Raw genomic sequence first — 21,845 nt, 5'->3', positions numbered from 1 at the left:
TTGACGTGAGCGACATCAGGCCCTCCTGAAGCGCGAGCACGGGTAGATGTCTTCCACCAGGTCCTTGTCTATGTTGCAGCCAGCAGCGACTTCCTCCTGGATACGTGCTGTGTCGACGTCGGAGTTGATGTTCAGAAGGGAGAAGGGCACAATGCTCTGCGCCACAGCTGGATCTACTCCGCCAGCCCAAGCGGCCAAATCGACGAGCCTGGGATGCTGGAAAGTGGCTGCGACGGTAAGGTGAACATTCTGCTTGCGTGCCTCGGCCACCAGCTTCATGGCTGCGATCGAGTCGCCGCCCAGGCGGAAGAAGCTGTCGTCCAGCCCGATGCTGTCTGCGTCGATGTTGAGCACCTGCGCCCACAGCTGCTGCATTGCCTTCTCCTTGTCTGTCGACGGCTGCCGCTTTGGTCCCTGGCTGCGCGTGCGCAGCTCCGCCAGCTGCTGGGCTGAGAATGTAGCCCCAATCTCGCGCAGCCGCTTGCGGTCTGTCTTACCCGACGTTGTCATGGGAAGCTGCGCGACTGAAAAGTAGACTCCGGGTACCATGTAGCTAGGCAGCCGCTCGCTGAGCTGGCTGTCCACCTGGGAGGGGAAGAAAACGCGTGCAGAGGAGCCGTCTCCATCGGAAACCTCTTCCTCTTTCTGTTCCACAAAGACAGCCACCGTCGCCTTGTCTTTGTCGTCTCCCGGCATGATCACTTCTACCGCCATACGTCCTACTTCCGGCATGCACTCGCGCACGTGGTGCTCAATCTCCCCAAGCTCCACCCGCTGCCCGCGTACCTTGACCTGCGCATCTTTGCGGTTGACGTACACTAGATTGCCGTCTGCATGTAGTGACCAGGTCGCCGGTCTTGTACAGCCGGCCGCGCCGGCCCGCGTGCTGGTCGCATCCCTCCAGCAGCCAGGCCGGGTCGTCGATGAACGCGGCCGCCGTCTTCTCTGCGTCGTTCAGGTAGCCGCGCGCCAGGATCGGTCCCTCAACGAGCAGCTCACCCACCGCGCCCAGGGGAGCCAGCTTGTTGTGGTCGTTGGGGTCCACCACCCAGCTGACCGACGCAACAGACTTGCCGAGCAAGCCTGTGTAAAAGCCAAGAGTACCGGAGTAGAAAATGCAAAGAACGCAACACTCAGTAGGACCATATGCAGTTATCTGAAGGGCATAAGGGCTCCATCTGTTCCAGTCGTGATCTGTTACAAGTTCTGCTCCGAGGATAAGATTTTGTAATCCCGGGATGCGCTCTGGATCGAGAAGCTTCGCAACAGTAGGCGTGAGGAATGCCCAATTCGCGTCCAGAGCATTTATTGCTTTCGAAAATCATCTTTCTTGTCGCTTTCTGATGGGACGCAAGTACAGCCACCCATTAGAAGCGTAGTCCATATCTCGATAATGCTAACGTCGAACGTGTAAGAAGAGAATTGGAGAAAGCGCGAGTCGCTTGTAAGGTTATAGGCTTTTCCGTGACCCAAGCAGCTGTCAATATTGCCCTGTGCTCAATCACCACGCCCTTGGGCTTTCCCGTGCTCCCAGACGTGAACAGCACATAGGCAGGGTTGTCTGGCTGTGCCTTTGTGCGAGTTGTCGTCCTTTTGTCGGTTGTGCTGGCCTCGCTGGCCTCGCTGGGCAGCTCACGCATGGCAGCCTCGCTGACCACCACGACGGTGCGGTTGCCGCCGCTGCAGAGCGTCGAGTGCTGTGCCGAAGCAAGCACCACTCTGGCGCCAGTCTGCCGGAAGATCTCCTCGTGCCGACTTGCTGGGTGTTCTGGGTCTAGGGGAGCGAAGGCGCCGCCAGCCTTGAGCACTGCCAGCATGGCCACCACCGTCCACATCGACTTCTCGAAGCACAGAGGAACAATGGCTTCGGGCCCGACGCCCAAACCCACTAGGTAGCCGGCCAGCCTGGACGACAGCTCGTCCAGCTCGCCGTACTTCATCTCGCCGTCCCACGCGCAGATGGCCGCCGCGTCAGGTCGTGCCCGCGCCTGCTCCACAAACAGCTCGTGCACGCACCGCTCCACCACCGGAGGAACCTCTCCATTCCACTTCCACAGCTGTTGCTGCTGTCTCTTTGAGAGGATCTGCAGGTCGCCTATCGTGGATGTCGTTTTTGTGATGATGCCATAGATCGCTTGGCTCAAGCTCTCTGCAAGATTGGCGGCTTGGGCATCGTCAATGCAGCGGGTCTGATAATGGATTTCGATCTCCATCACAGAGCGATTGTATCCAGCCCCTATGTTAATAGCATACTACATCCAGCAGGTTAGTAAGGGGCCATGCATCACCGCTCATACATGAACTCACCTCAGTCGGATCCGATCCGCTCTGACCGCGGAAATCAATCTCAGAATCGTTAACAGCCATTGTGTCATCGATCCGTTGAAGCGATAGGATTGTGTTGAACAAAGCGTTCGCCCCCAGCCCAAGCATGCTGTGCACGCTCGCGAGAGAGATGTTCTGATGCGGCAGGCTGTTTGTATAGTCGCTCTGCACTGCCCTCAGCACATCCATCACAGTCTTATGTTCATCCAGCTGCACTCTGCATGCAATCGTTGTAATAAGCGGGCCAAAGATATTGGCGACATCCTCGACCGGCAAGTCCGTCTCGAGGAGAGATTTCCAAAGCACGGGGTCGTCGCTCCAGTGTATCGGCTTAGGACCAGGGCCCATGCTGTCTGTATGATAGTAGCTATGGTGATGTCCCATGTCTGGCAAAATGTATGGACGGCATTTGCGTCAATGTCAGGCACATGCACTGTTCCATCTCTGTAGCATACATCTTGAGGCTCTGCCATCGAAGAGAAAAAGCATGGCTCGACGCCATCAAGGTACCTTGCCCAGTAAGCATGCGTCTCCTCCTGTTCCTGTTGGGTTAGATACGAAACGACATCTCGGAACCGCCCGCTGTCTGGATTAAGGTTGGCACTGTATGCACTTTGCAAGTCGCGCAAGATGACGCCGCGAGAGTGGGCGTCAAAGATGGCGTGGTTAATATCTAGGCATAGATAGGCCTTTCCATTATCAAGCTGGCAAATGAACATGCGATGCTGCAGGCCACTGTCTTGCTGAGCTAAAGTGTCCTGGTGGGCGCGGAACATGGCAAGAGTTGCTGTGTCTCCCGCTGCTCGGAAGAATGATATGCTGGGTTGTGGATCTTTCAGCACTACGTTCGTGGTTCCTAAACTTCCAGGCACGTTATCGACCAGCAGTGCCCGCAATAGCGAATGCCGGCGTACCACAGCCTCCCAAGCTTGCTGCAGCCGAGTGCAATTGACCTGGTTTTGCTGCGTCGGTATGACTTCAAAGATAGACGATACCGATATGCATCTGGATCTCTGCTCTGGCTGATGAGGATCCCCTCCTGCATGGGCAGACACGGAAAGACGTCCTCGACCTCTTCAGGTTGGACGCCAAGCTCTGCAAGTGTATCGTTCTGGAAGCTGTCCAGATCTTCGTAGGTTTTGAACGCGAGTGGCAGGTCGCTCAGCGTCCATTGCTTATGCTTCTTCTGCAGGAGAGTCGCCATCTCAACCAGGGCCATCTCGTAGCGCTCGATCCAGTTGGCTACTTGCTGCTGGCGCTTCGCTTTGCTGTCGCTTGTAACAGTCACGTGCATGCGCCCCTTTTCGACAACCGCAGATACGTCGAACAAAGCGAACCTCGGGGCCTCTAACATCGATGCTGGCTCACATCCGTCCGGAGCTGGCAGGGTTTTGAACAGCGAGTCTGTGCGCTCGAGCTGCTGGTACACGCCTTGATAATTGAATATTACTTCCACAGGGAACATGGACGCGAACACATCCGAAGTGTCAGCATCGGCAAACCGCGAGGCAAAATAGGATCGGCCGTTGTCAGGGAACTTGCGCATGCCATCTTTGGTGTGCCGGATGACCTCAAGCAGGTCGCCTCTGGTGTGACTCGGCACCTGAATGGGGAGCATGCTCGTGAACCATCCCACAGTGCGAGAGAGATCAATGCCGGCATCCCAAGGCTCGCGGCCGTGGCTCTCGTTAAAGATGGTGGGCGGAGCTCGGTCGGAGAAGGCAATAGCAAAAGAATGAGCTAGAGCGGCAAGCATAAGCTCCACAGGACGCGTCTGAAATACATCGTTGCAGGGTCCGAGCAGGGCCGAGGTTGTCTGTTCGTTGAGTGCAAACTGTTTCGATACCACACTCCGCGTTTGACAGCATCAGGTTCTATGCCCCAGTAGGACAGTGACTCCCAGAAGCCACCTCGTCTTGAGCCACGCCACTAGGGCATTTGTGCTTGGTAGCATGTTCCGTTTGGAGAGCCTGCCAGGCTTGAAAGGGGACGGCGGGCACAGCGGGAAGCTTCCGCGAGAGAAGCAGGTCCTCCAACTCTTCGAGAAGCACACGCCACGAAACCAGATCGATCACCAAGTGGTGAATGGCGATAAACAGCAGTTGGCGCTGACCCTGATCGCACAGGACTGCTGCCAGCACAGGACCATTCTGTACATCCAGCCCGTCTCGGCTCTGTCGGATCGCTTCACTAACGTCCTTGCTGTCGATGCACCGCACATAGTCCACCGTAAAGGAGGCACTACCGCGATCGGATATATGTTGCTGCCACTACCTCCAGCCGTCTGGCTGAACAAAGCTCGGAGCATGGAATGCCGTCGAACAAGGGTTTTGAACGCTGCGCGCAGCGATTCGAGGTTTGTCAAGCTGCTGAGCTCTAGGAAAAAGCTCTGGTCAAAGCAAGCGCTGCCAGTGCTCTCGAGCCGGAGATATAGCTCCTGAATCGGCGTCAGACTAAAGTGCCTGTTCACTGGGTCTTCCATCACAAGATTGGAAGAGAAGTGATTCCGCGACATGCGGTGAGCCAAACGGGAAATGGTTTTCTGTTCGAGGATATCGGCTGTAGTGACTGAGATTTGGAGCGACCGCGCGGTCGAAGAGACCTGCATGGCTGTGATCGAGTCGCCGCCCAGGCGGAAGAAGCTGTCGTCCAGCCCGATGCTGTCTGCGTCGATGTTGAGCACCTGCGCCCACAGCTGCTGCATTGCCTTCTCCTTGTCTGTCGACGGCTGCCGCTTTGGTCCCTGGCTGCGCGTGCGCAGCTCCGCCAGCTGCTGGGCTGAGAATGTAGCCCCAATCTCGCGCAGCCGCTTGCGGTCTGTCTTACCCGACGTTGTCATGGGAAGCTGCGCGACTGAAAAGTAGACTCCGGGTACCATGTAGCTAGGCAGCCGCTCGCTGAGCTGGCTGTCCACCTGGGAGGGGAAGAAAACGCGTGCAGAGGAGCCGTCTCCATCGGAAACCTCTTCCTCTTTCTGTTCCACAAAGACAGCCACCGTCGCCTTGTCTTTGTCGTCTCCCGGCATGATCACTTCTACCGCCATACGTCCTACTTCCGGCATGCACTCGCGCACGTGGTGCTCAATCTCCCCAAGCTCCACCCGCTGCCCGCGTACCTTGACCTGCGCATCTTTGCGGTTGACGTACACTAGATTGCCGTCTGCATTGTAGTAGACGAGGTCGCCGGTCTTGTACAGCCGGCCGCGCCGGCCCGCGTGCTGGTCGCATCCCTCCAGCAGCCAGGCCGGGTCGTCGATGAACGCGGCCGCCGTCTTCTGCGTCGTTCAGGTAGCCGCGCGCCAGGATCGGTCCCTCAACGAGCAGCTCACCCACCGCGCCCAGGGGAGCCAGCTTGTGGTGGTCGTTGGGGTCCACCACCCAGCTGACCGACGCAACAGACTTGCCGAGCAAGCCTGTGTAAAAGCCAAGAGTACCGGAGTAGAAAGTGCAAAGAACGCAACACTCAGTAGGACCATATGCAGTTATCTGACGGGGCATAAGGGCTCCATCTGTTCCAGTCGTGATCTGTTACAAGTTCTGCTCCGAGGATAAGATTTTGTAATCCCGGGATGCGCTCTGGATCGAGAAGCTTCGCAACAGTGGCGTGAGGAATGCCCAATTCGCGTCCAGAGCATTTATTGCTTTCGAAAGATCATCTTTCTTGTCGCTTTCTGATGGGACGCAAGTACAGCCACCCACTAGAAGCGTAGTCCATATCTCGATAATGCTAACGTCGAACGTGTAAGAAGAGAATTGGAGAAAGCGCGAGTCGCTTGTAAGGTTAAAGGCTTTTCCGTGACCCAAGCAGCTGGTCAATATTGCCCTGTGCTCAATCACCACGCCCTTGGGCTTTCCCGTGCTCCCAGACGTGAACAGCACATAGGCAGGGTTGTCTGGCTGTGCCTTTGTGCGAGTTGTCGTCCTTTTGTCGGTTGTGCTGGCCTCGCTGGCCTCGCTGGGCAGCTCACGCATGGCAGCCTCGCTGACCACCACGACGGTGCGGTTGCCGCCGCTGCAGAGCGTCGAGTGCTGTGCCGAAGCAAGCACCACTCTGGCGCCAGTCTGCCGGAAGATCTCCTCGTGCCGACTTGCTGGGTGTTCTGGGTCTAGGGGAGCGAAGGCGCCGCCAGCCTTGAGCACTGCCAGCATGGCCACCACCGTCCACATCGACTTCTCGAAGCACAGAGGAACAATGGCTTCGGGCCCGACGCCCAAACCCACTAGGTAGCCGGCCAGCCTGGACGACAGCTCGTCCAGCTCGCCGTACTTCATCTCGCCGTCCCACGCGCAGATGGCCGCCGCGTCAGGTCGTGCCCGCGCCTGCTCCACAAACAGCTCGTGCACGCACCGCTCCACCACCGGAGGAACCTCTCCATTCCACTTCCACAGCTGTTGCTGCTGTCTCTTTGAGAGGATCTGCAGGTCGCCTATCGTGGATGTCGTTTTTGTGATGATGCCATAGATCGCTTGGCTCAAGCTCTCTGCAAGATTGGCGGCTTGGGCATCGTCAATGCAGCGGGTCTGATAATGGATTTCGATCTCCATCACAGAGCGATTGTATCCAGCCCCTATGTTAATAGCATACTACATCCAGCAGGTTAGTAAGGGGCCATGCATCACCGCTCATACATGAACTCACCTCAGTCGGATCCGATCCGCTCTGACCGCGGAAATCAATCTCAGAATCGTTAACAGCCATTGTGTCATCGATCCGTTGAAGCGATAGGATTGTGTTGAACAAAGCGTTCGCCCCCAGCCCAAGCATGCTGTGCACGCTCGCGAGAGAGATGTTCTGATGCGGCAGGCTGTTTGTATAGTCGCTCTGCACTGCCCTCAGCACATCCATCACAGTCTTATGTTCATCCAGCTGCACTCTGCATGCAATCGTTGTAATAAGCGGGCCAAAGATATTGGCGACATCCTCGACCGGCAAGTCCCGTCTCGAGGAGAGATTTCCAAAGCACGGGGTCGTCGCTCCAGTGTATCGGCTTAGGACCAGGGCCCATGCTGTCTGTATGATAGTAGCTATGGTGATGTCCCATGTCTGGCAAAATGTATGGACGGCATTTGCGTCAATGTCAGGCACATGCACTGTTCCATCTCTGTAGCATACATCTTGAGGCTCTGCCATCGAAGAGAAAAAGCATGGCTCGACGCCATCAAGGTACCTTGCCCAGTAAGCATGCGTCTCCTCCTGTTCCTGTTGGGTTAGATACGAAACGACATCTCGGAACCGCCCGCTGTCTGGATTAAGGTTGGCACTGTATGCACTTTGCAAGTCGCGCAAGATGACGCCGCGAGAGTGGGCGTCAAAGATGGCGTGGTTAATATCTAGGCATAGATAGGCCTTTCCATTATCAAGCTGGCAAATGAACATGCGATGCTGCAGGCCACTGTCTTGCTGAGCTAAAGTGTCCTGGTGGGCGCGGAACATGGCAAGAGTTGCTGTGTCTCCCGCTGCTCGGAAGAATGATATGCTGGGTTGTGGATCTTTCAGCACTACGTTCGTGGTTCCTAAACTTCCAGGCACGTTATCGACCAGCAGTGCCCGCAATAGCGAATGCCGGCGTACCACAGCCTCCCAAGCTTGCTGCAGCCGAGTGCAATTGACCTGGTTTTGCTGCGTCGGTATGACTTCAAAGATAAACGATACCCGATATGCATCTGGATCTCTGCTTTGGCTGATGAGGATCCCCTCCTGCATGGGCAGACACGGAAAGACGTCCTCGACCTCTTCAGGTTGGACGCCAAGCTCTGCAAGTGTATCGTTCTGGAAGCTGTCCAGATCTTCGTAGGTTTTGAACGCGAGTGGCAGGTCGCTCAGCGTCCATTGCTTATGCTTCTTCTGCAGGAGAGTCGCCATCTCAACCAGGGCCATCTCGTAGCGCTCGATCCAGTTGGCTACTTGCTGCTGGCGCTTCGCTTTGCTGTCGCTTGTAACAGTCACGTGCATGCGCCCCTTTTCGACAACCGCAGATACGTCGAACAAAGCGAACCTCGGGGCCTCTAACATCGATGCTGGCTCACATCCGTCCGGAGCTGGCAGGGTTTTGAACAGCGAGTCTGTGCGCTCGAGCTGCTGGTACACGCCTTGATAATTGAATATTACTTCCACAGGGAACATGGACGCGAACACATCCGAAGTGTCAGCATCGGCAAACCGCGAGGCAAAATAGGATCGGCCGTTGTCAGGGAACTTGCGCATGCCATCTTTGGTGTGCCGGATGACCTCAAGCAGGTCGCCTCTGGTGTGACTCGGCACCTGAATGGGGAGCATGCTCGTGAACCATCCCACAGTGCGAGAGAGATCAATGCCGGCATCCCAAGGCTCGCGGCCGTGGCTCTCGTTAAAGATGGTGGGCGGAGCTCGGTCGGAGAAGGCAATAGCAAAAGAATGAGCTAGAGCGGCAAGCATAAGCTCCACAGGACGCGTCTGAAATACATCGTTGCAGGGTCCGAGCAGGGCCGAGGTTGTCTGTTCGTTGAGTGCAAACTGTTTCGATACCACACTCCCGCGTTTGACAGCATCAGGTTCTATGCCCCAGTAGGACAGTGACTCCCCAGAAGCCACCTCGTCTTGAGCCACGCCACTAGGGCATTTGTGCTTGGTAGCATGTTCCGTTTGGAGAGCCTGCCAGGCTTGAAAGGGGACGGCGGGCACAGCGGGAAGCTTCCGCGAGAGAAGCAGGTCCTCCAACTCTTCGAGAAGCACACGCCACGAAACCAGATCGATCACCAAGTGGTGAATGGCGATAAACAGCAGTTGGCGCTGACCCTGATCGCACAGGACTGCTGCCAGCACAGGACCATTCTGTACATCCAGCCCGTCTCGGCTCTGTCGGATCGCTTCACTAACGTCCTTGCTGTCGATGCACCGCACATAGTCCACCGTAAAGGAGGCACTACCGCGATCGGATATATGTTGCTGCCACCTACCTCCAGCCGTCTGGCTGAACAAAGCTCGGAGCATGGAATGCCGTCGAACAAGGGTTTTGAACGCTGCGCGCAGCGATTCGAGGTTTGTCAAGCTGCTGAGCTCTAGGAAAAAGCTCTGGTCAAAGCAAGCGCTGCCAGTGCTCTCGAGCCGGAGATATAGCTCCTGAATCGGCGTCAGACTAAAGTGCCTGTTCACTGGGTCTTCCATCACAAGATTGGAAGAGAAGTGATTCCGCGACATGCGGTGAGCCAAACGGGAAATGGTTTTCTGTTCGAGGATATCGGCTGTAGTGACTGAGATTTGGAGCGACCGCGCGGTCGAAGAGACCTGCATGGCTGTGATCGAGTCGCCGCCCAGGCGGAAGAAGCTGTCGTCCAGCCCGATGCTGTCTGCGTCGATGTTGAGCACCTGCGCCCACAGCTGCTGCATTGCCTTCTCCTTGTCTGTCGACGGCTGCCGCTTTGGTCCCTGGCTGCGCGTGCGCAGCTCCGCCAGCTGCTGGGCTGAGAATGTAGCCCCAATCTCGCGCAGCCGCTTGCGGTCTGTCTTACCCGACGTTGTCATGGGAAGCTGCGCGACTGAAAAGTAGACTCCGGGTACCATGTAGCTAGGCAGCCGCTCGCTGAGCTGGCTGTCCACCTGGGAGGGGAAGAAAACGCGTGCAGAGGAGCCGTCTCCATCGGAAACCTCTTCCTCTTTCTGTTCCACAAAGACAGCCACCGTCGCCTTGTCTTTGTCGTCTCCCGGCATGATCACTTCTACCGCCATACGTCCTACTTCCGGCATGCACTCGCGCACGTGGTGCTCAATCTCCCCAAGCTCCACCCGCTGCCCGCGTACCTTGACCTGCGCATCTTTGCGGTTGACGTACACTAGATTGCCGTCTGCATCGTAGTGCACCAGGTCGCCGGTCTTGTACAGCCGGCCGCGCCGGCCCGCGTGCTGGTCGCATCCCTCCAGCAGCCAGGCCGGGTCGTCGATGAACGCGGCCGCCGTCTTCTCTGCGTCGTTCAGGTAGCCGCGCGCCAGGATCGGTCCCTCAACGAGCAGCTCACCCACCGCGCCCAGGGGAGCCAGCTTGTGGTGGTCGTTGGGGTCCACCACCCAGCTGACCGACGCAACAGACTTGCCGAGCAAGCCTGTGTAAAAGCCAAGAGTACCGGAGTAGAAAGTGCAAAGAACGCAACACTCAGTAGGACCATATGCAGTTATCTGACGGGCATAAGGGCTCCATCTGTTCCAGTCGTGATCTGTTACAAGTTCTGCTCCGAGGATAAGATTTTGTAATCCCGGGATGCGCTCTGGATCGAGAAGCTTCGCAACAGTGGACGTGAGGTATGCCCAATTCGCGTCCAGAGCATTTATTGCTTTCGAAAGATCATCTTTCTTGTCGCTTTCTGATGGGACGCAAGTACAGCCACCCACTAGAAGCGTAGTCCATATCTCGGTAATGCTAACGTCGAACGTGTAAGAAGAGAATTGGAGAAAGCGCGAGTCGCTTGTAAGGTTAAAGGCTTTTCCGTGACCCAAGCAGCTGGTCAATATTGCCCTGTGCTCAATCACCACGCCCTTGGGCTTTCCCGTGCTCCCAGACGTGAACAGCACATAGGCAGGGTTGTCTGGCTGTGCCTTTGTGCGAGTTGTCGTCCTTTTGTCGGTTGTGCTGGCCTCGCTGGCCTCGCTGGGCAGCTCACGCATGGCAGCCTCGCTGACCACCACGACGGTGCGGTTGCCGCCGCTGCAGAGCGTCGAGTGCTGTGCCGAAGCAAGCACCACTCTGGCGCCAGTCTGCCGGAAGATCTCCTCGTGCCGACTTGCTGGGTGTTCTGGGTCCAGGGGAGCGAAGGCGCCGCCAGCCTTGAGCACTGCCAGCATGGCCACCACCGTCCACATCGACTTCTCGAAGCACAGAGGAACAATGGCTTCGGGCCCGACGCCCAAACCCACTAGGTAGCCGGCCAGCCTGGACGACAGCTCGTCCAGCTCGCCGTACTTCATCTCGCCGTCCCACGCGCAGATGGCCGCCGCGTCAGGTCGTGCCCGCGCCTGCTCCACAAACAGCTCGTGCACGCACCGCTCCACCACCGGAGGAACCTCTCCATTCCACTTCCACAGCTGTTGTCTGTCCTCGGGAGTGAGCGTATCAATCTCAGCAACTGTCGTCTTGCCACCGGCTTCCGCCAGCTGCTGCGCGACGAAGCCAAGCTGGCCCAGCATCCTCTGCACTTGCCACTGCTCGATGACCTGTGGATCAAAGCTGGCCGTGATCTGCACTCGCTCCGTAGCTAGCGTGCACTGCACCATCAGTGCGTAAGTCGTGAAGTCCTGCAGCTCTGACTTGGTCTGCCATCTTCCTAGTGACTTGTCGCTCTCTAGACCGTCATCAGCTGGCTGCACTATCAGCAGCGTCTGGAAGCCACAGGCGTGCTGCGCATCCGCTCCCATCTTGGCGATCCGCTGCAATCCTGTCTGCTCGTATGGGATCATCTCGGTTGCCTGTTGTTGCACAGCAGCAAGGAGGGCTGGTACGGTCCAGTCTCTTGGTAAACGCACCCGCACAGGCACCGTCGCAATTGCCGGGCCCACTATATCCTCAATGCCTGCCACCGGCGCGTTGCGGCCCGTCACCGTGGCGCCAAAGACGACGTCGTCTGAGCTGGTGTAGTTACCCGCAACAATAGCCCACGCCGCGCGGATCAGCGTTGATGTAGTGGTATCGGATGCCATTGTCCTGGGGAGCGGCGGGCATTGGTGCTCTAACATTGCATTTGCCACTGGCTGATGTATTGATGGGGGAAGTGGCGGGAACATTGTCGCCTCGCAGCCGGCGAGTGTAGTCTGCCAGTAGTTGGTAGTGGCCTCCTGATCTTGCTGACTAAGGTACTGGACGAAAGCGTTAAAGCCTGGCCGCTCTTCAAGAACACCACCATTGTATGCTTTCTCTACAGCGCCCAGGATGCGAGGCAGAGACCAGCCGTCGTAGAGAGCGTGGTGCATTGTCCACACAAACCAGCGCCTTCCACCGTCTCTCTCCTTGACAAAAGCGTAGCGTGCCAGACAGTCGCCCGGCTGCATAGACGCCGCTTTGTCCTCTGCCAGGTACGTTCCCAGATGGTCTGCTTCCATCCACTGTATATCGCCTGCTACCACCACCTGCAGAAGGCCCAACCTGCTGTGCTGCACGATGCGCGTGCGTAGCATCATCGATTGCTTCACAACCTGCTCCCACGCCGCCCGTAGAGCGCTTTCATCCATGCTGACTGACAGCTCTAGTACACTCTGCATAATATAGTCACCCGCCCGCTTTGACGTGAGCGACATCAGGCCCTCCTGAAGCGGCGAGCACGGGTAGATGTCTTCCACCAGGTCCTTGTCTATGTTGCAGCCAGCAGCGACTTCCTCCTGGATACGTGCTGTGTCGACGTCGGAGTTGATGTTCAGAAGGGAGAAGGGCACAATGCTCTGCGCCACAGCTGGATCTACTCCGCCAGCCCAAGCGGCCAAATCGACGAGCCTGGGATGCTGGAAAGTGGCTGCGACGGTAAGGTGAACATTCTGCTTGCGTGCCTCGGCCACCAGCTTCATGGCTGCGATCGAGTCGCCGCCCAGGCGGAAGAAGCTGTCGTCCAGCCCGATGCTGTCTGCGTCGATGTTGAGCACCTGCGCCCACAGCTGCTGCATTGCCTTCTCCTTGTCTGTCGACGGCTGCCGCTTTGGTCCCTGGCTGCGCGTGCGCAGCTCCGCCAGCTGCTGGGCTGAGAATGTAGCCCCAATCTCGCGCAGCCGCTTGCGGTCTGTCTTACCCGACGTTGTCATGGGAAGCTGCGCGACTGAAAAGTAGACTCCGGGTACCATGTAGCTAGGCAGCCGCTCGCTGAGCTGGCTGTCCACCTGGGAGGGGAAGAAAACGCGTGCAGAGGAGCCGTCTCCATCGGAAACCTCTTCCTCTTTCTGTTCCACAAAGACAGCCACCGTCGCCTTGTCTTTGTCGTCTCCCGGCATGATCACTTCTACCGCCATACGTCCTACTTCCGGCATGCACTCGCGCACGTGGTGCTCAATCTCCCCAAGCTCCACCCGCTGCCCGCGTACCTTGACCTGCGCATCTTTGCGGTTGACGTACACTAGATTGCCGTCTGCATCGTAGTGCACCAGGTCGCCGGTCTTGTACAGCCGGCCGCGCCGGCCCGCGTGCTGGTCGCATCCCTCCAGCAGCCAGGCCGGGTCGTCGATGAACGCGGCCGCCGTCTTCTCTGCGTCGTTCAGGTAGCCGCGCGCCAGGATCGGTCCCTCAACGAGCAGCTCACCCACCGCGCCCAGGGGAGCCAGCTTGTTGTGGTCGTTGGGGTCCACCACCCAGCTGACCGACGCAACAGACTTGCCGAGCAAGCCTGTGTAAAAGCCAAGAGTACCGGAGTAGAAAATGCAAAGAACGCAACACTCAGTAGGACCATATGCAGTTATCTGAAGGGCATAAGGGCTCCATCTGTTCCAGTCGTGATCTGTTACAAGTTCTGCTCCGAGGATAAGATTTTGTAATCCCGGGATGCGCTCTGGATCGAGAAGCTTCGCAACAGTAGGCGTGAGGAATGCCCAATTCGCGTCCAGAGCATTTATTGCTTTCGAAAGATCATCTTTCTTGTCGCTTTCTGATGGGACGCAAGTACAGCCACCCACTAGAAGCATAGTCCATATCTCGATAATGCTAACGTCGAACGTGTAAGAAGAGAATTGGAGAAAGCGCGAGTCGCTTGTAAGGTTAAAGGCTTTTCCGTGACCCAAGCAGCTGGTCAATATTGCCCTGTGCTCAATCACCACGCCCTTGGGCTTTCCCGTGCTCCCAGACGTGAACAGCACATAGGCAGGGTTGTCTGGCTGTGCCTTTGTGCGAGTTGTCGTCCTTTTGTCGGTTGTGCTGGCCTCGCTGGCCTCGCTGGGCAGCTCACGCATGGCAGCCTCGCTGACCACCACGACGGTGCGGTTGCCGCCGCTGCAGAGCGTCGAGTGCTGTGCCGAAGCAAGCACCACTCTGGCGCCAGTCTGCCGGAAGATCTCCTCGTGCCGACTTGCTGGGTGTTCTGGGTCCAGGGGAGCGAAGGCGCCGCCAGCCTTGAGCACTGCCAGCATGGCCACCACCGTCCACATCGACTTCTCGAAGCACAGAGGAACAATGGCTTCGGGCCCGACGCCCAAACCCACTAGGTAGCCGGCCAGCCTGGACGACAGCTCGTCCAGCTCGCCGTACTTCATCTCGCCGTCCCACGCGCAGATGGCCGCCGCGTCAGGTCGTGCCCGCGCCTGCTCCACAAACAGCTCGTGCACGCACCGCTCCACCACCGGAGGAACCTCTCCATTCCACTTCCACAGCTGTTGTCTGTCCTCGGGAGTGAGCGTATCAATCTCAGCAACTGTCGTCTTGCCACCGGCTTCCGCCAGCTGCTGCGCGACGAAGCCAAGCTGGCCCAGCATCCTCTGCACTTGCCACTGCTCGATGACCTGTGGATCAAAGCTGGCCGTGATCTGCACTCGCTCCGTAGCTAGCGTGCACTGCACCATCAGTGCGTAAGTCGTGAAGTCCTGCAGCTCTGACTTGGTCTGCCATCTTCCTAGTGACTTGTCGCTCTCTAGACCGTCATCAGCTGGCTGCACTATCAGCAGCGTCTGGAAGCCACAGGCGTGCTGCGCATCCGCTCCCATCTTGGCGATCCGCTGCAATCCTGTCTGCTCGTATGGGATCATCTCGGTTGCCTGTTGTTGCACAGCAGCAAGGAGGGCTGGTACGGTCCAGTCTCTTGGTAAACGCACCCGCACAGGCACCGTCGCAATTGCCGGGCCCACTATATCCTCAATGCCTGCCACCGGCGCGTTGCGGCCCGTCACCGTGGCGCCAAAGACGACGTCGTCTGAGCTGGTGTAGTTACCCGCAACAATAGCCCACGCCGCGCGGATCAGCGTTGATGTAGTGGTATCGGATGCCATTGTCCTGGGGAGCGGCGGGCATTGGTGCTCTAACATTGCATTTGCCACTGGCTGATGTATTGATGGGGGAAGTGGCGGGAACATTGTCGCCTCGCAGCCGGCGAGTGTAGTCTGCCAGTAGTTGGTAGTGGCCTCCTGATCTTGCTGACTAAGGTACTGGACGAAAGCGTTAAAGCCTGGCCGCTCTTCAAGAACACCACCATTGTATGCTTTCTCTACAGCGCCCAGGATGCGAGGCAGAGACCAGCCGTCGTAGAGAGCGTGGTGCATTGTCCACACAAACCAGCGCCTTCCACCGTCTCTCTCCTTGACAAAAGCGTAGCGTGCCAGACAGTCGCCCGGCTGCATAGACGCCGCTTTGTCCTCTGCCAGGTACGTTCCCAGATGGTCTGCTTCCATCCACTGTATATCGCCTGCTACCACCACCTGCAGAAGGCCCAACCTGCTGTGCTGCACGATGCGCGTGCGTAGCATCATCGATTGCTTCACAACCTGCTCCCACGCCGCCCGTAGAGCGCTTTCATCCATGCTGACTGACAGCTCTAGTACACTCTGCATAATATAGTCACCCGCCCGCTTTGACGTGAGCGACATCAGGCCCTCCTGAAGCGGCGAGCACGGGTAGATGTCTTCCACCAGGTCCTTGTCTATGTTGCAGCCAGCAGCGACTTCCTCCTGGATACGTGCTGTGTCGACGTCGGAGTTGATGTTCAGAAGGGAGAAGGGCACAATGCTCTGCGCCACAGCTGGATCTACTCCGCCAGCCCAAGCGGCCAAATCGACGAGCCTGGGATGCTGGAAAGTGGCTGCGACGGTAAGGTGAACATTCTGCTTGCGTGCCTCGGCCACCAGCTTCATGGCTGCGATCGAGTCGCCGCCCAGGCGGAAGAAGCTGTCGTCCAGCCCGATGCTGTCTGCGTCGATGTTGAGCACCTGCGCCCACAGCTGCTGCATTGCCTTCTCCTTGTCTGTCGACGGCTGCCGCTTTGGTCCCTGGCTGCGCGTGCGCAGCTCCGCCAGCTGCTGGGCTGAGAATGTAGCCCCAATCTCGCGCAGCCGCTTGCGGTCCGTCTTGCCCGACGTTGTCATGGGAAGCTGCGCGACTGAAAAGTAGACTCCGGGTACCATGTAGCTAGGCAGCCGCTCGCTGAGCTGGCTGTCCACCTGGGAGGGGAAGAAAACGCGTGCAGAGGAGCCGTCTCCATCGGAAACCTCTTCCTCTTCAAGCATGGGTCCTGCCGCCTTACGTGTTAGTTTATAAATCTATGATTGTGACCATAGCGTAGGTGAAGAGAGAACACACCGCCCCACAGCCAGAAATCATCCGGGTCCTGTTTTAGTCGACTGAGGTGCACTTTGAGCCGTTTCTCCAACACACCATCAAAGTCCGGGCAGATAACAAACCACTCTTGTAGCGGAGCTCGCTCTGCAGCAGCACTACTAGGAGCCATGTTTCTCTTGGGAAAAGATATGTAGGAAAAAGATGCTAGTGTAATAGACTTGGAGAGGCGTATTACAGTGCGGGACAGCGCGCGCAGGGTATGTCGAGCGAATATATATGATTAGCTAGAGCTATACTAGTCTTTCTGTCGGATTACAGGTGTTAATCACGGGCCGCGTCGGCCCTACTTCGGTATGACTCGTACTACCCCGCGTATATCTTCATAGCAACCGAGAGATAGAAGAAGAAGAACAATCAACCGAACAGAATGCATTCCTAGTTACCGTTATTTCCCTTTACGCACTTAGTGCAAAGCCAACCAACACTTTCTGCTCAAAGAGAGAAAATGTAGCATTCATTAGATAGCAACGCGATAACTATGACATTTTATACTAAAGCGTAATATAGAAAACATGTGTAGTAAGCAGGCCCCACAGCACCTAACTTTAGAAGAATGAAGGAGTGGGGTTTATAAGGGGAAACACAAGCATACCCAGGCTAACTGTCACACAGCAACCATCATAGTTCCTTTGATAGCCTTGAAACTGAGATACTGGGATGGAAGCACGGAATCCAGATGTTCATTCACGCATCTAGGCTCTAATGGTTGACTGAAAGCTTCTTGGCCCCGCGCTACGATAGGTACCTGGGTGCACGGGCCTTGAATGCAGTTTCCATCTCAACCCACACATCCCCTGTTTCCTTATGCAAAGTCTTGTAACTACCACATCTGTTGTTGCACCTGGAAGGTAATCAGTGGAGTAAGATTAGTTAGGATGGCTCACCCTCGGCTCAAGAGCCTAGCTTTTCCGAATTCCAACCAGGGCTGCACAGATGATATATTAGACTTTCGCCAAATCCAGTCAAGGCTGTTCTAGTGGCCACCCTCCCATGTCGGAAGTGAAACAGCTAGATACTTCAGCAGTTCGGGCTTACGACGCTTAACCGTAGTTGACAGCTAACTCTCAGGTAAAGGACAGAGCGGATAGACTGTGACTGTCCAAGGTAGTCTCGCCGAATGAAATCCCGAGCATTCGGTTCCGGAAGACTCCTTACCGAGAAAGACCGGTTCCGGAAGACTCCTTACCGAGAAAGACCGGTTCCTCAAGCACGTCAGTGCATGAGGCGTTTTACACTCATCTAGTTATCCAACTCTTTTTCACTACCGGGCACTCGGATTTGGGTGCAGTATCCGGTCCTCATATAGCTCAGATTCTCGCTTACACTTGTCAGATAGCAGGGTTACTCGACATTGGCAGCAACCAATCAGCGTAGAGAGGGTCAGTGCGCCCCTCAAGAGGGCCACAAGCTGTTACGAACCTAAGGAGAGGACACAGTGCAAGATATGAAGGGCAGAAGGATGGAGACCTTGTCGGAATCCCTTCTCAGACAAAGGCGTACAAAGGTGTACAAGGACCAATGACGTAAGCCTGCCCCGCATCCCACAAAGCTTGGCGGAACGCCACCATGGGACATGTCACGTGTGTCCCAAGGAATCCCACGATGTACCACGAGGTCCCACGCATGGGACAGTGTAGGACAACGTAGGACGTATAGGACATAGGACATTCATTAGTATATAACAATAGGCAATGAGCCCTTACGGTTCATTGTGTTCAACTTCGAAATCTAAGGATTAGTACTTGATTCTCAACTCCCCGTATATTACATCGATCTACCAATCGTGCTATACAACCTCGTGTCCATCGCATCACTCCATCCCCGAGAACCAACCCAAGATCATCTTCGGACGACCTTCACACAAGCGCGGACACACGATAGACACACAATCATCAACATCCATCACTTTTGTGCAATATTGTTGAGACAAAAAGTGAACACTCTTTGCCCCTGCGTTGATTGGTACATACACCTTCTCAACACACCCCCGCAATTAAGGCAGGGAGACAAAGTAATGCGAGTGGTTTGCAACGCAGGCCCTTCACGGTGCTGACTCCGGCTCTGGCCCTACTCGGCGCTGGCCTCATGCTCTGACCCTTACTCGGCTCTGGTCACTCACCCAACCAGCAGTTCCTTCGCGAACATGCTGATGCGCTGAAAGCGACCCGGGCTCATAACCTGTTGGAACAAGGTCCCTCTAGTAGTATGACTACTATGGATAACCGAGTGGGAGGAGGGACAAGGCGGGGTGGCTGCAACGTATTGTATTAACTATCGTGGTTTGGTGTCAAGGTCTCACGTTATTGTGGTGGGTGCTATTGCCCACCGGGCAGTGCCTGCCACACCAGCACATCATGTGATCCCCAAGCACCTTCTACCTGGACTGAACCCAGATATTCTCAACACTCCCCCTCAGGACAGGTCCGGTCCGTAGACAACTCCCAGTTGGTTCTTGAATCTTTCAAAAGCAACTCGCTGTAGAGGCTTTGTCATTCCGTCAGCAACCATGTCTACAGTTGGCACATAGGCTACATCAAGTTTGCCTTGTTCTGCCAGGTCCCTGACATAGTGGTAACAGACGTCGATGTGCTTTGATCTTTCGTGGAGGTGAGGGTTCTTTGTAAGTGCGATGGCGCCCTGGTTGTCTCCCAGCATCTGAACCTTGTTGGTGTCTTTTCCAATGTACTTTGGGAACCCAAGGTCTCTGAACACTTGAGCAATCCACTGGCCTTGCTTGCAGCATGTTGACAGAGCCATGTACTCAGACTCGCAGCTTGATGTAGCGACTGACCGTTGCTTCTTGCTAGACCATGATATCGGGCCTCCATAGAACATCGCAGTGCTTCCTGAAACGCTCTTTCGGTCAACCACATCGCTTGCCCAATCAGCATCAGAGTAGATAACAAATTGTGAGTGTGCTCCCCCTGGTCCATAGCGTAGTTTCATTGAGACTGTCGATCGAAGATACCGTAGCAGGTTTTTCAGTGCATAGCCATGGTGTTCTGCTGGATCGCTCATGTATTGGCTTAGCTTCCCAAGGGTGAATGCAATATCTGGACGTGTAAGAACCATAGCGAACATCAGGCTTCCAATGCCCTGTTGGTACTCAGTTGTGTCAATTCGAGTGTCGTTGTCAGTAGCTGGTCTGAATGAGGTGTAATCGGCAGATGGGATCTTCTTATCCTTGTGCTTTTTGCTTGACATTCCAAACTTTTCAAGTACTGCACACAGGTATTGCTCTTGGTCAAGGAAGATTGTACGATGCTTTCTGTCTCTCGTAACTCGCACTCCAAGGACCTTATGTACCTCCTCCAGGTTCTTGGCGTTGAATCGTCCAGAAAGCATCTTCCAGAACCACTCAGTCTGAGATTGCTCCTTTGCCGCTGCAAGGACGTCATCAACGTAGACCAGGATTCGAATCTTTCTCTCCTCATGGACAAACATACAAGGGTCTGCAAGGCTTTGCACAAATCCCCATGCAAGAAGCTCTTTCTTCATTAACAGGTTCCAGTCACGAGCAGCCTGTTTTAGCCCGTATAGGCTTCGAAGTACTTTCAGGACACGTCCTTTCTTGACGTGAACTCCTTCAGGTGGTTTCAGCAGGATTAGTTCCTTAAGATGGGACTCAGTGAAGGCGTTCTTGATGTCATAATGAAAACATTCCAAGTCTTCTGCTGCGACAGTAGCTAGGAATAGACGTAAGGTGTCCATGCGAACTGTTGGTGCAAAAGTCTCGTTGTAGTCGATTCCATGTACTTGGGTGAAACCCCTAGCCACAAGGCGTGCCTTAAATCGTTCAACTGTCCCATCTGGCTTAGTCTTGATTGTGAACACCCACTTTGAATCAACCATGTTGGCGTCTTTAGACGGTACAACTTCTTCCCAGGTTCCATTCTCCATTAGTGAGGTAATCTCCTCCAGTACTGCTGCTTTCCACTGGTTTCCGTACCTTGGGTCACGGATGGCTTGTTGATATGTCTGGGGGATCTGGATTCCTGCGATCTCTGTTGCTGGAAAGGCCTTCTCAAAAATATAGGCGTCTTCGTCTGTTTCTTTGTCCGTAAGATTAACTTGTGCTAGCATAGCTTTGATAATCTTGCGGAATCTTTCATCTTCTGCAGTGTCTTCGCCAGCCCTCTTGCGCTTAGACCCTCTTGTGAAGTATCTTGGGGCTTCTGGCAAGGATTGGACAGGTTCCTCGGATTCTTCAGTTGCCAGATCAGGTACTCGCTCATCTCGAGAGACGGTAGTAGGAGGAGCGGTAGTCAACTTCCTTGGTCTTCCTCTTCTACGCTCAATCGGCTCAGGATTCAGCTCCACTTGTTCTGCAGGCGATGTGTCCATTTGTTCCGCAGGAGGTGGCTCCATCTCTTCTGCAGTCGGTGGTTCCACCTGTTCTGTAGCAGCTTGTTCTGTTGGTTGTGCAGGAGTCGGTTCTGCAGGAGTCGGTTCTGCAGGAGCTGGTTGAGCATGAGCTGGTTGAGTAGGAGTTAGATCTTTCCTTGGTCTTCCTCTTGGTTTTCGGTCTGGCATAATGTTCTGCGTTCCTTGTGGTCCAGCTGGGATGTTCCGCAATCGCAGTTCGACTTTTCCTCCAGGCGTGTATTCATCCACAGATATACGGCTTGATCTTGAGGTGTATCCCAGTTCTGGCGAGTAGAATTTGAACTGCTTATTTGTTGTCTCAGAATATCCCATGAATACTCCAATTCTGCCGCGGTCCACGAGTTTGTCATGCCGTTGATCTGCTGGGATTGTCTTGGGGTTGATGTAGGAATAGCATCTACTCCCCCATACACGGATGTGATCAATTGATGGCGTTCTTCCCGTGAATGCCTCTTCAGGGCTGACTTGCTTTCCATCAATCGTAGGTCCTGTACTCGTGCGGTTTCGTAGATATGCGTCTGCTTCGACAGCTTCATCCCAGAACTCAATTGGTAGACCAGCGTCCTTGAGCATCGCCCTCATGTCGGCTTCCGCAGTTTGGATATTTCGCTCAGCTGGTCCATTCTGATATGATGATGCAATTGTGGTAGGCTGCAGTTCAACTCCATATGTGACTCTCCATTCTTCAACTTGTTGCAAGAGTTCTGGCGCGTTGTCAGTCCCAGCCGCTTTGACTTTCTCGTCAGTCTGATGTTCAACAAAAATCTTCCAGGCTCTAAGCTCCTTTTGGGCGTCTCCTTTCTGCTTTAACGGGACAACCCAGTTCTTCCGCGTGTAGCTGTCAATAATGAGAAGAAACCATCGATTTCCTCGCAAG

At 55.5% G+C, this 21,845-nt stretch overlaps 6 protein-coding genes across 6 annotated transcripts; all 6 read right to left on the bottom strand.

Moving 5' to 3' along the window:
- Window positions 1–15: 15 nt before the first annotated feature.
- Window positions 16–696, bottom strand: PtrM4_078310 (HC-toxin synthetase; the record flags this gene model as incomplete). The annotated part of the gene is made up of 1 exon (XM_066106332.1): window positions 16–696. The coding sequence occupies one exon, from the start codon at window positions 694–696 to the stop codon at window positions 16–18; it is 681 nt and encodes a 226-aa protein (XP_065963270.1).
- A 671-nt stretch (window positions 697–1,367) lies between these two features.
- On the bottom strand, window positions 1,368–2,673 carry PtrM4_078300 (EntF, Non-ribosomal peptide synthetase module protein; the record flags this gene model as incomplete). The annotated part of the gene is made up of 2 exons (XM_066106331.1): window positions 1,368–2,252; window positions 2,308–2,673. The coding sequence occupies 2 exons, from the start codon at window positions 2,671–2,673 to the stop codon at window positions 1,368–1,370; spliced, it is 1,251 nt and encodes a 416-aa protein (XP_065963269.1).
- Window positions 2,674–3,181: 508 nt separating this feature from the next.
- On the bottom strand, window positions 3,182–4,081 carry PtrM4_078290 (Condensation domain containing protein; the record flags this gene model as incomplete). The annotated part of the gene is made up of 1 exon (XM_066106330.1): window positions 3,182–4,081. The coding sequence occupies one exon, from the start codon at window positions 4,079–4,081 to the stop codon at window positions 3,182–3,184; it is 900 nt and encodes a 299-aa protein (XP_065963268.1).
- A 315-nt stretch (window positions 4,082–4,396) lies between these two features.
- Window positions 4,397–5,822, bottom strand: PtrM4_078280 (CaiC, Acyl-CoA synthetase (AMP-forming)-AMP-acid ligase II; the record flags this gene model as incomplete). The annotated part of the gene is made up of 2 exons (XM_066106329.1): window positions 4,397–5,599; window positions 5,658–5,822. 2 exons carry the CDS (start codon window positions 5,820–5,822, stop codon window positions 4,397–4,399), a joined length of 1,368 nt encoding a protein of 455 aa, XP_065963267.1.
- Window positions 5,823–5,852: 30 nt separating this feature from the next.
- On the bottom strand, window positions 5,853–16,470 carry PtrM4_078270 (EntF, Non-ribosomal peptide synthetase module protein; the record flags this gene model as incomplete). Its single annotated transcript, XM_066106328.1, has 2 exons — window positions 5,853–6,908; window positions 6,964–16,470. 2 exons carry the CDS (start codon window positions 16,468–16,470, stop codon window positions 5,853–5,855), a joined length of 10,563 nt encoding a protein of 3,520 aa, XP_065963266.1.
- A 2,524-nt stretch (window positions 16,471–18,994) lies between these two features.
- On the bottom strand, window positions 18,995–21,550 carry PtrM4_078260 (uncharacterized protein; the record flags this gene model as incomplete). The annotated part of the gene is made up of 1 exon (XM_066106327.1): window positions 18,995–21,550. One exon carries the CDS (start codon window positions 21,548–21,550, stop codon window positions 18,995–18,997), a length of 2,556 nt encoding a protein of 851 aa, XP_065963265.1.
- Window positions 21,551–21,845: the final 295 nt, after the last annotated feature.

The sequence above is a fragment of the Pyrenophora tritici-repentis genome, chromosome 3 (genome assembly GCF_003171515.1).
Source record: "Pyrenophora tritici-repentis strain M4 chromosome 3, whole genome shotgun sequence".
Classification (NCBI taxonomy): Eukaryota; Fungi; Ascomycota; class Dothideomycetes; order Pleosporales; family Pleosporaceae; genus Pyrenophora; species Pyrenophora tritici-repentis.
The sequence above is the reverse complement of the archived record's forward strand: the minus strand, read 5'-3'. Positions and strand labels throughout refer to the sequence as shown.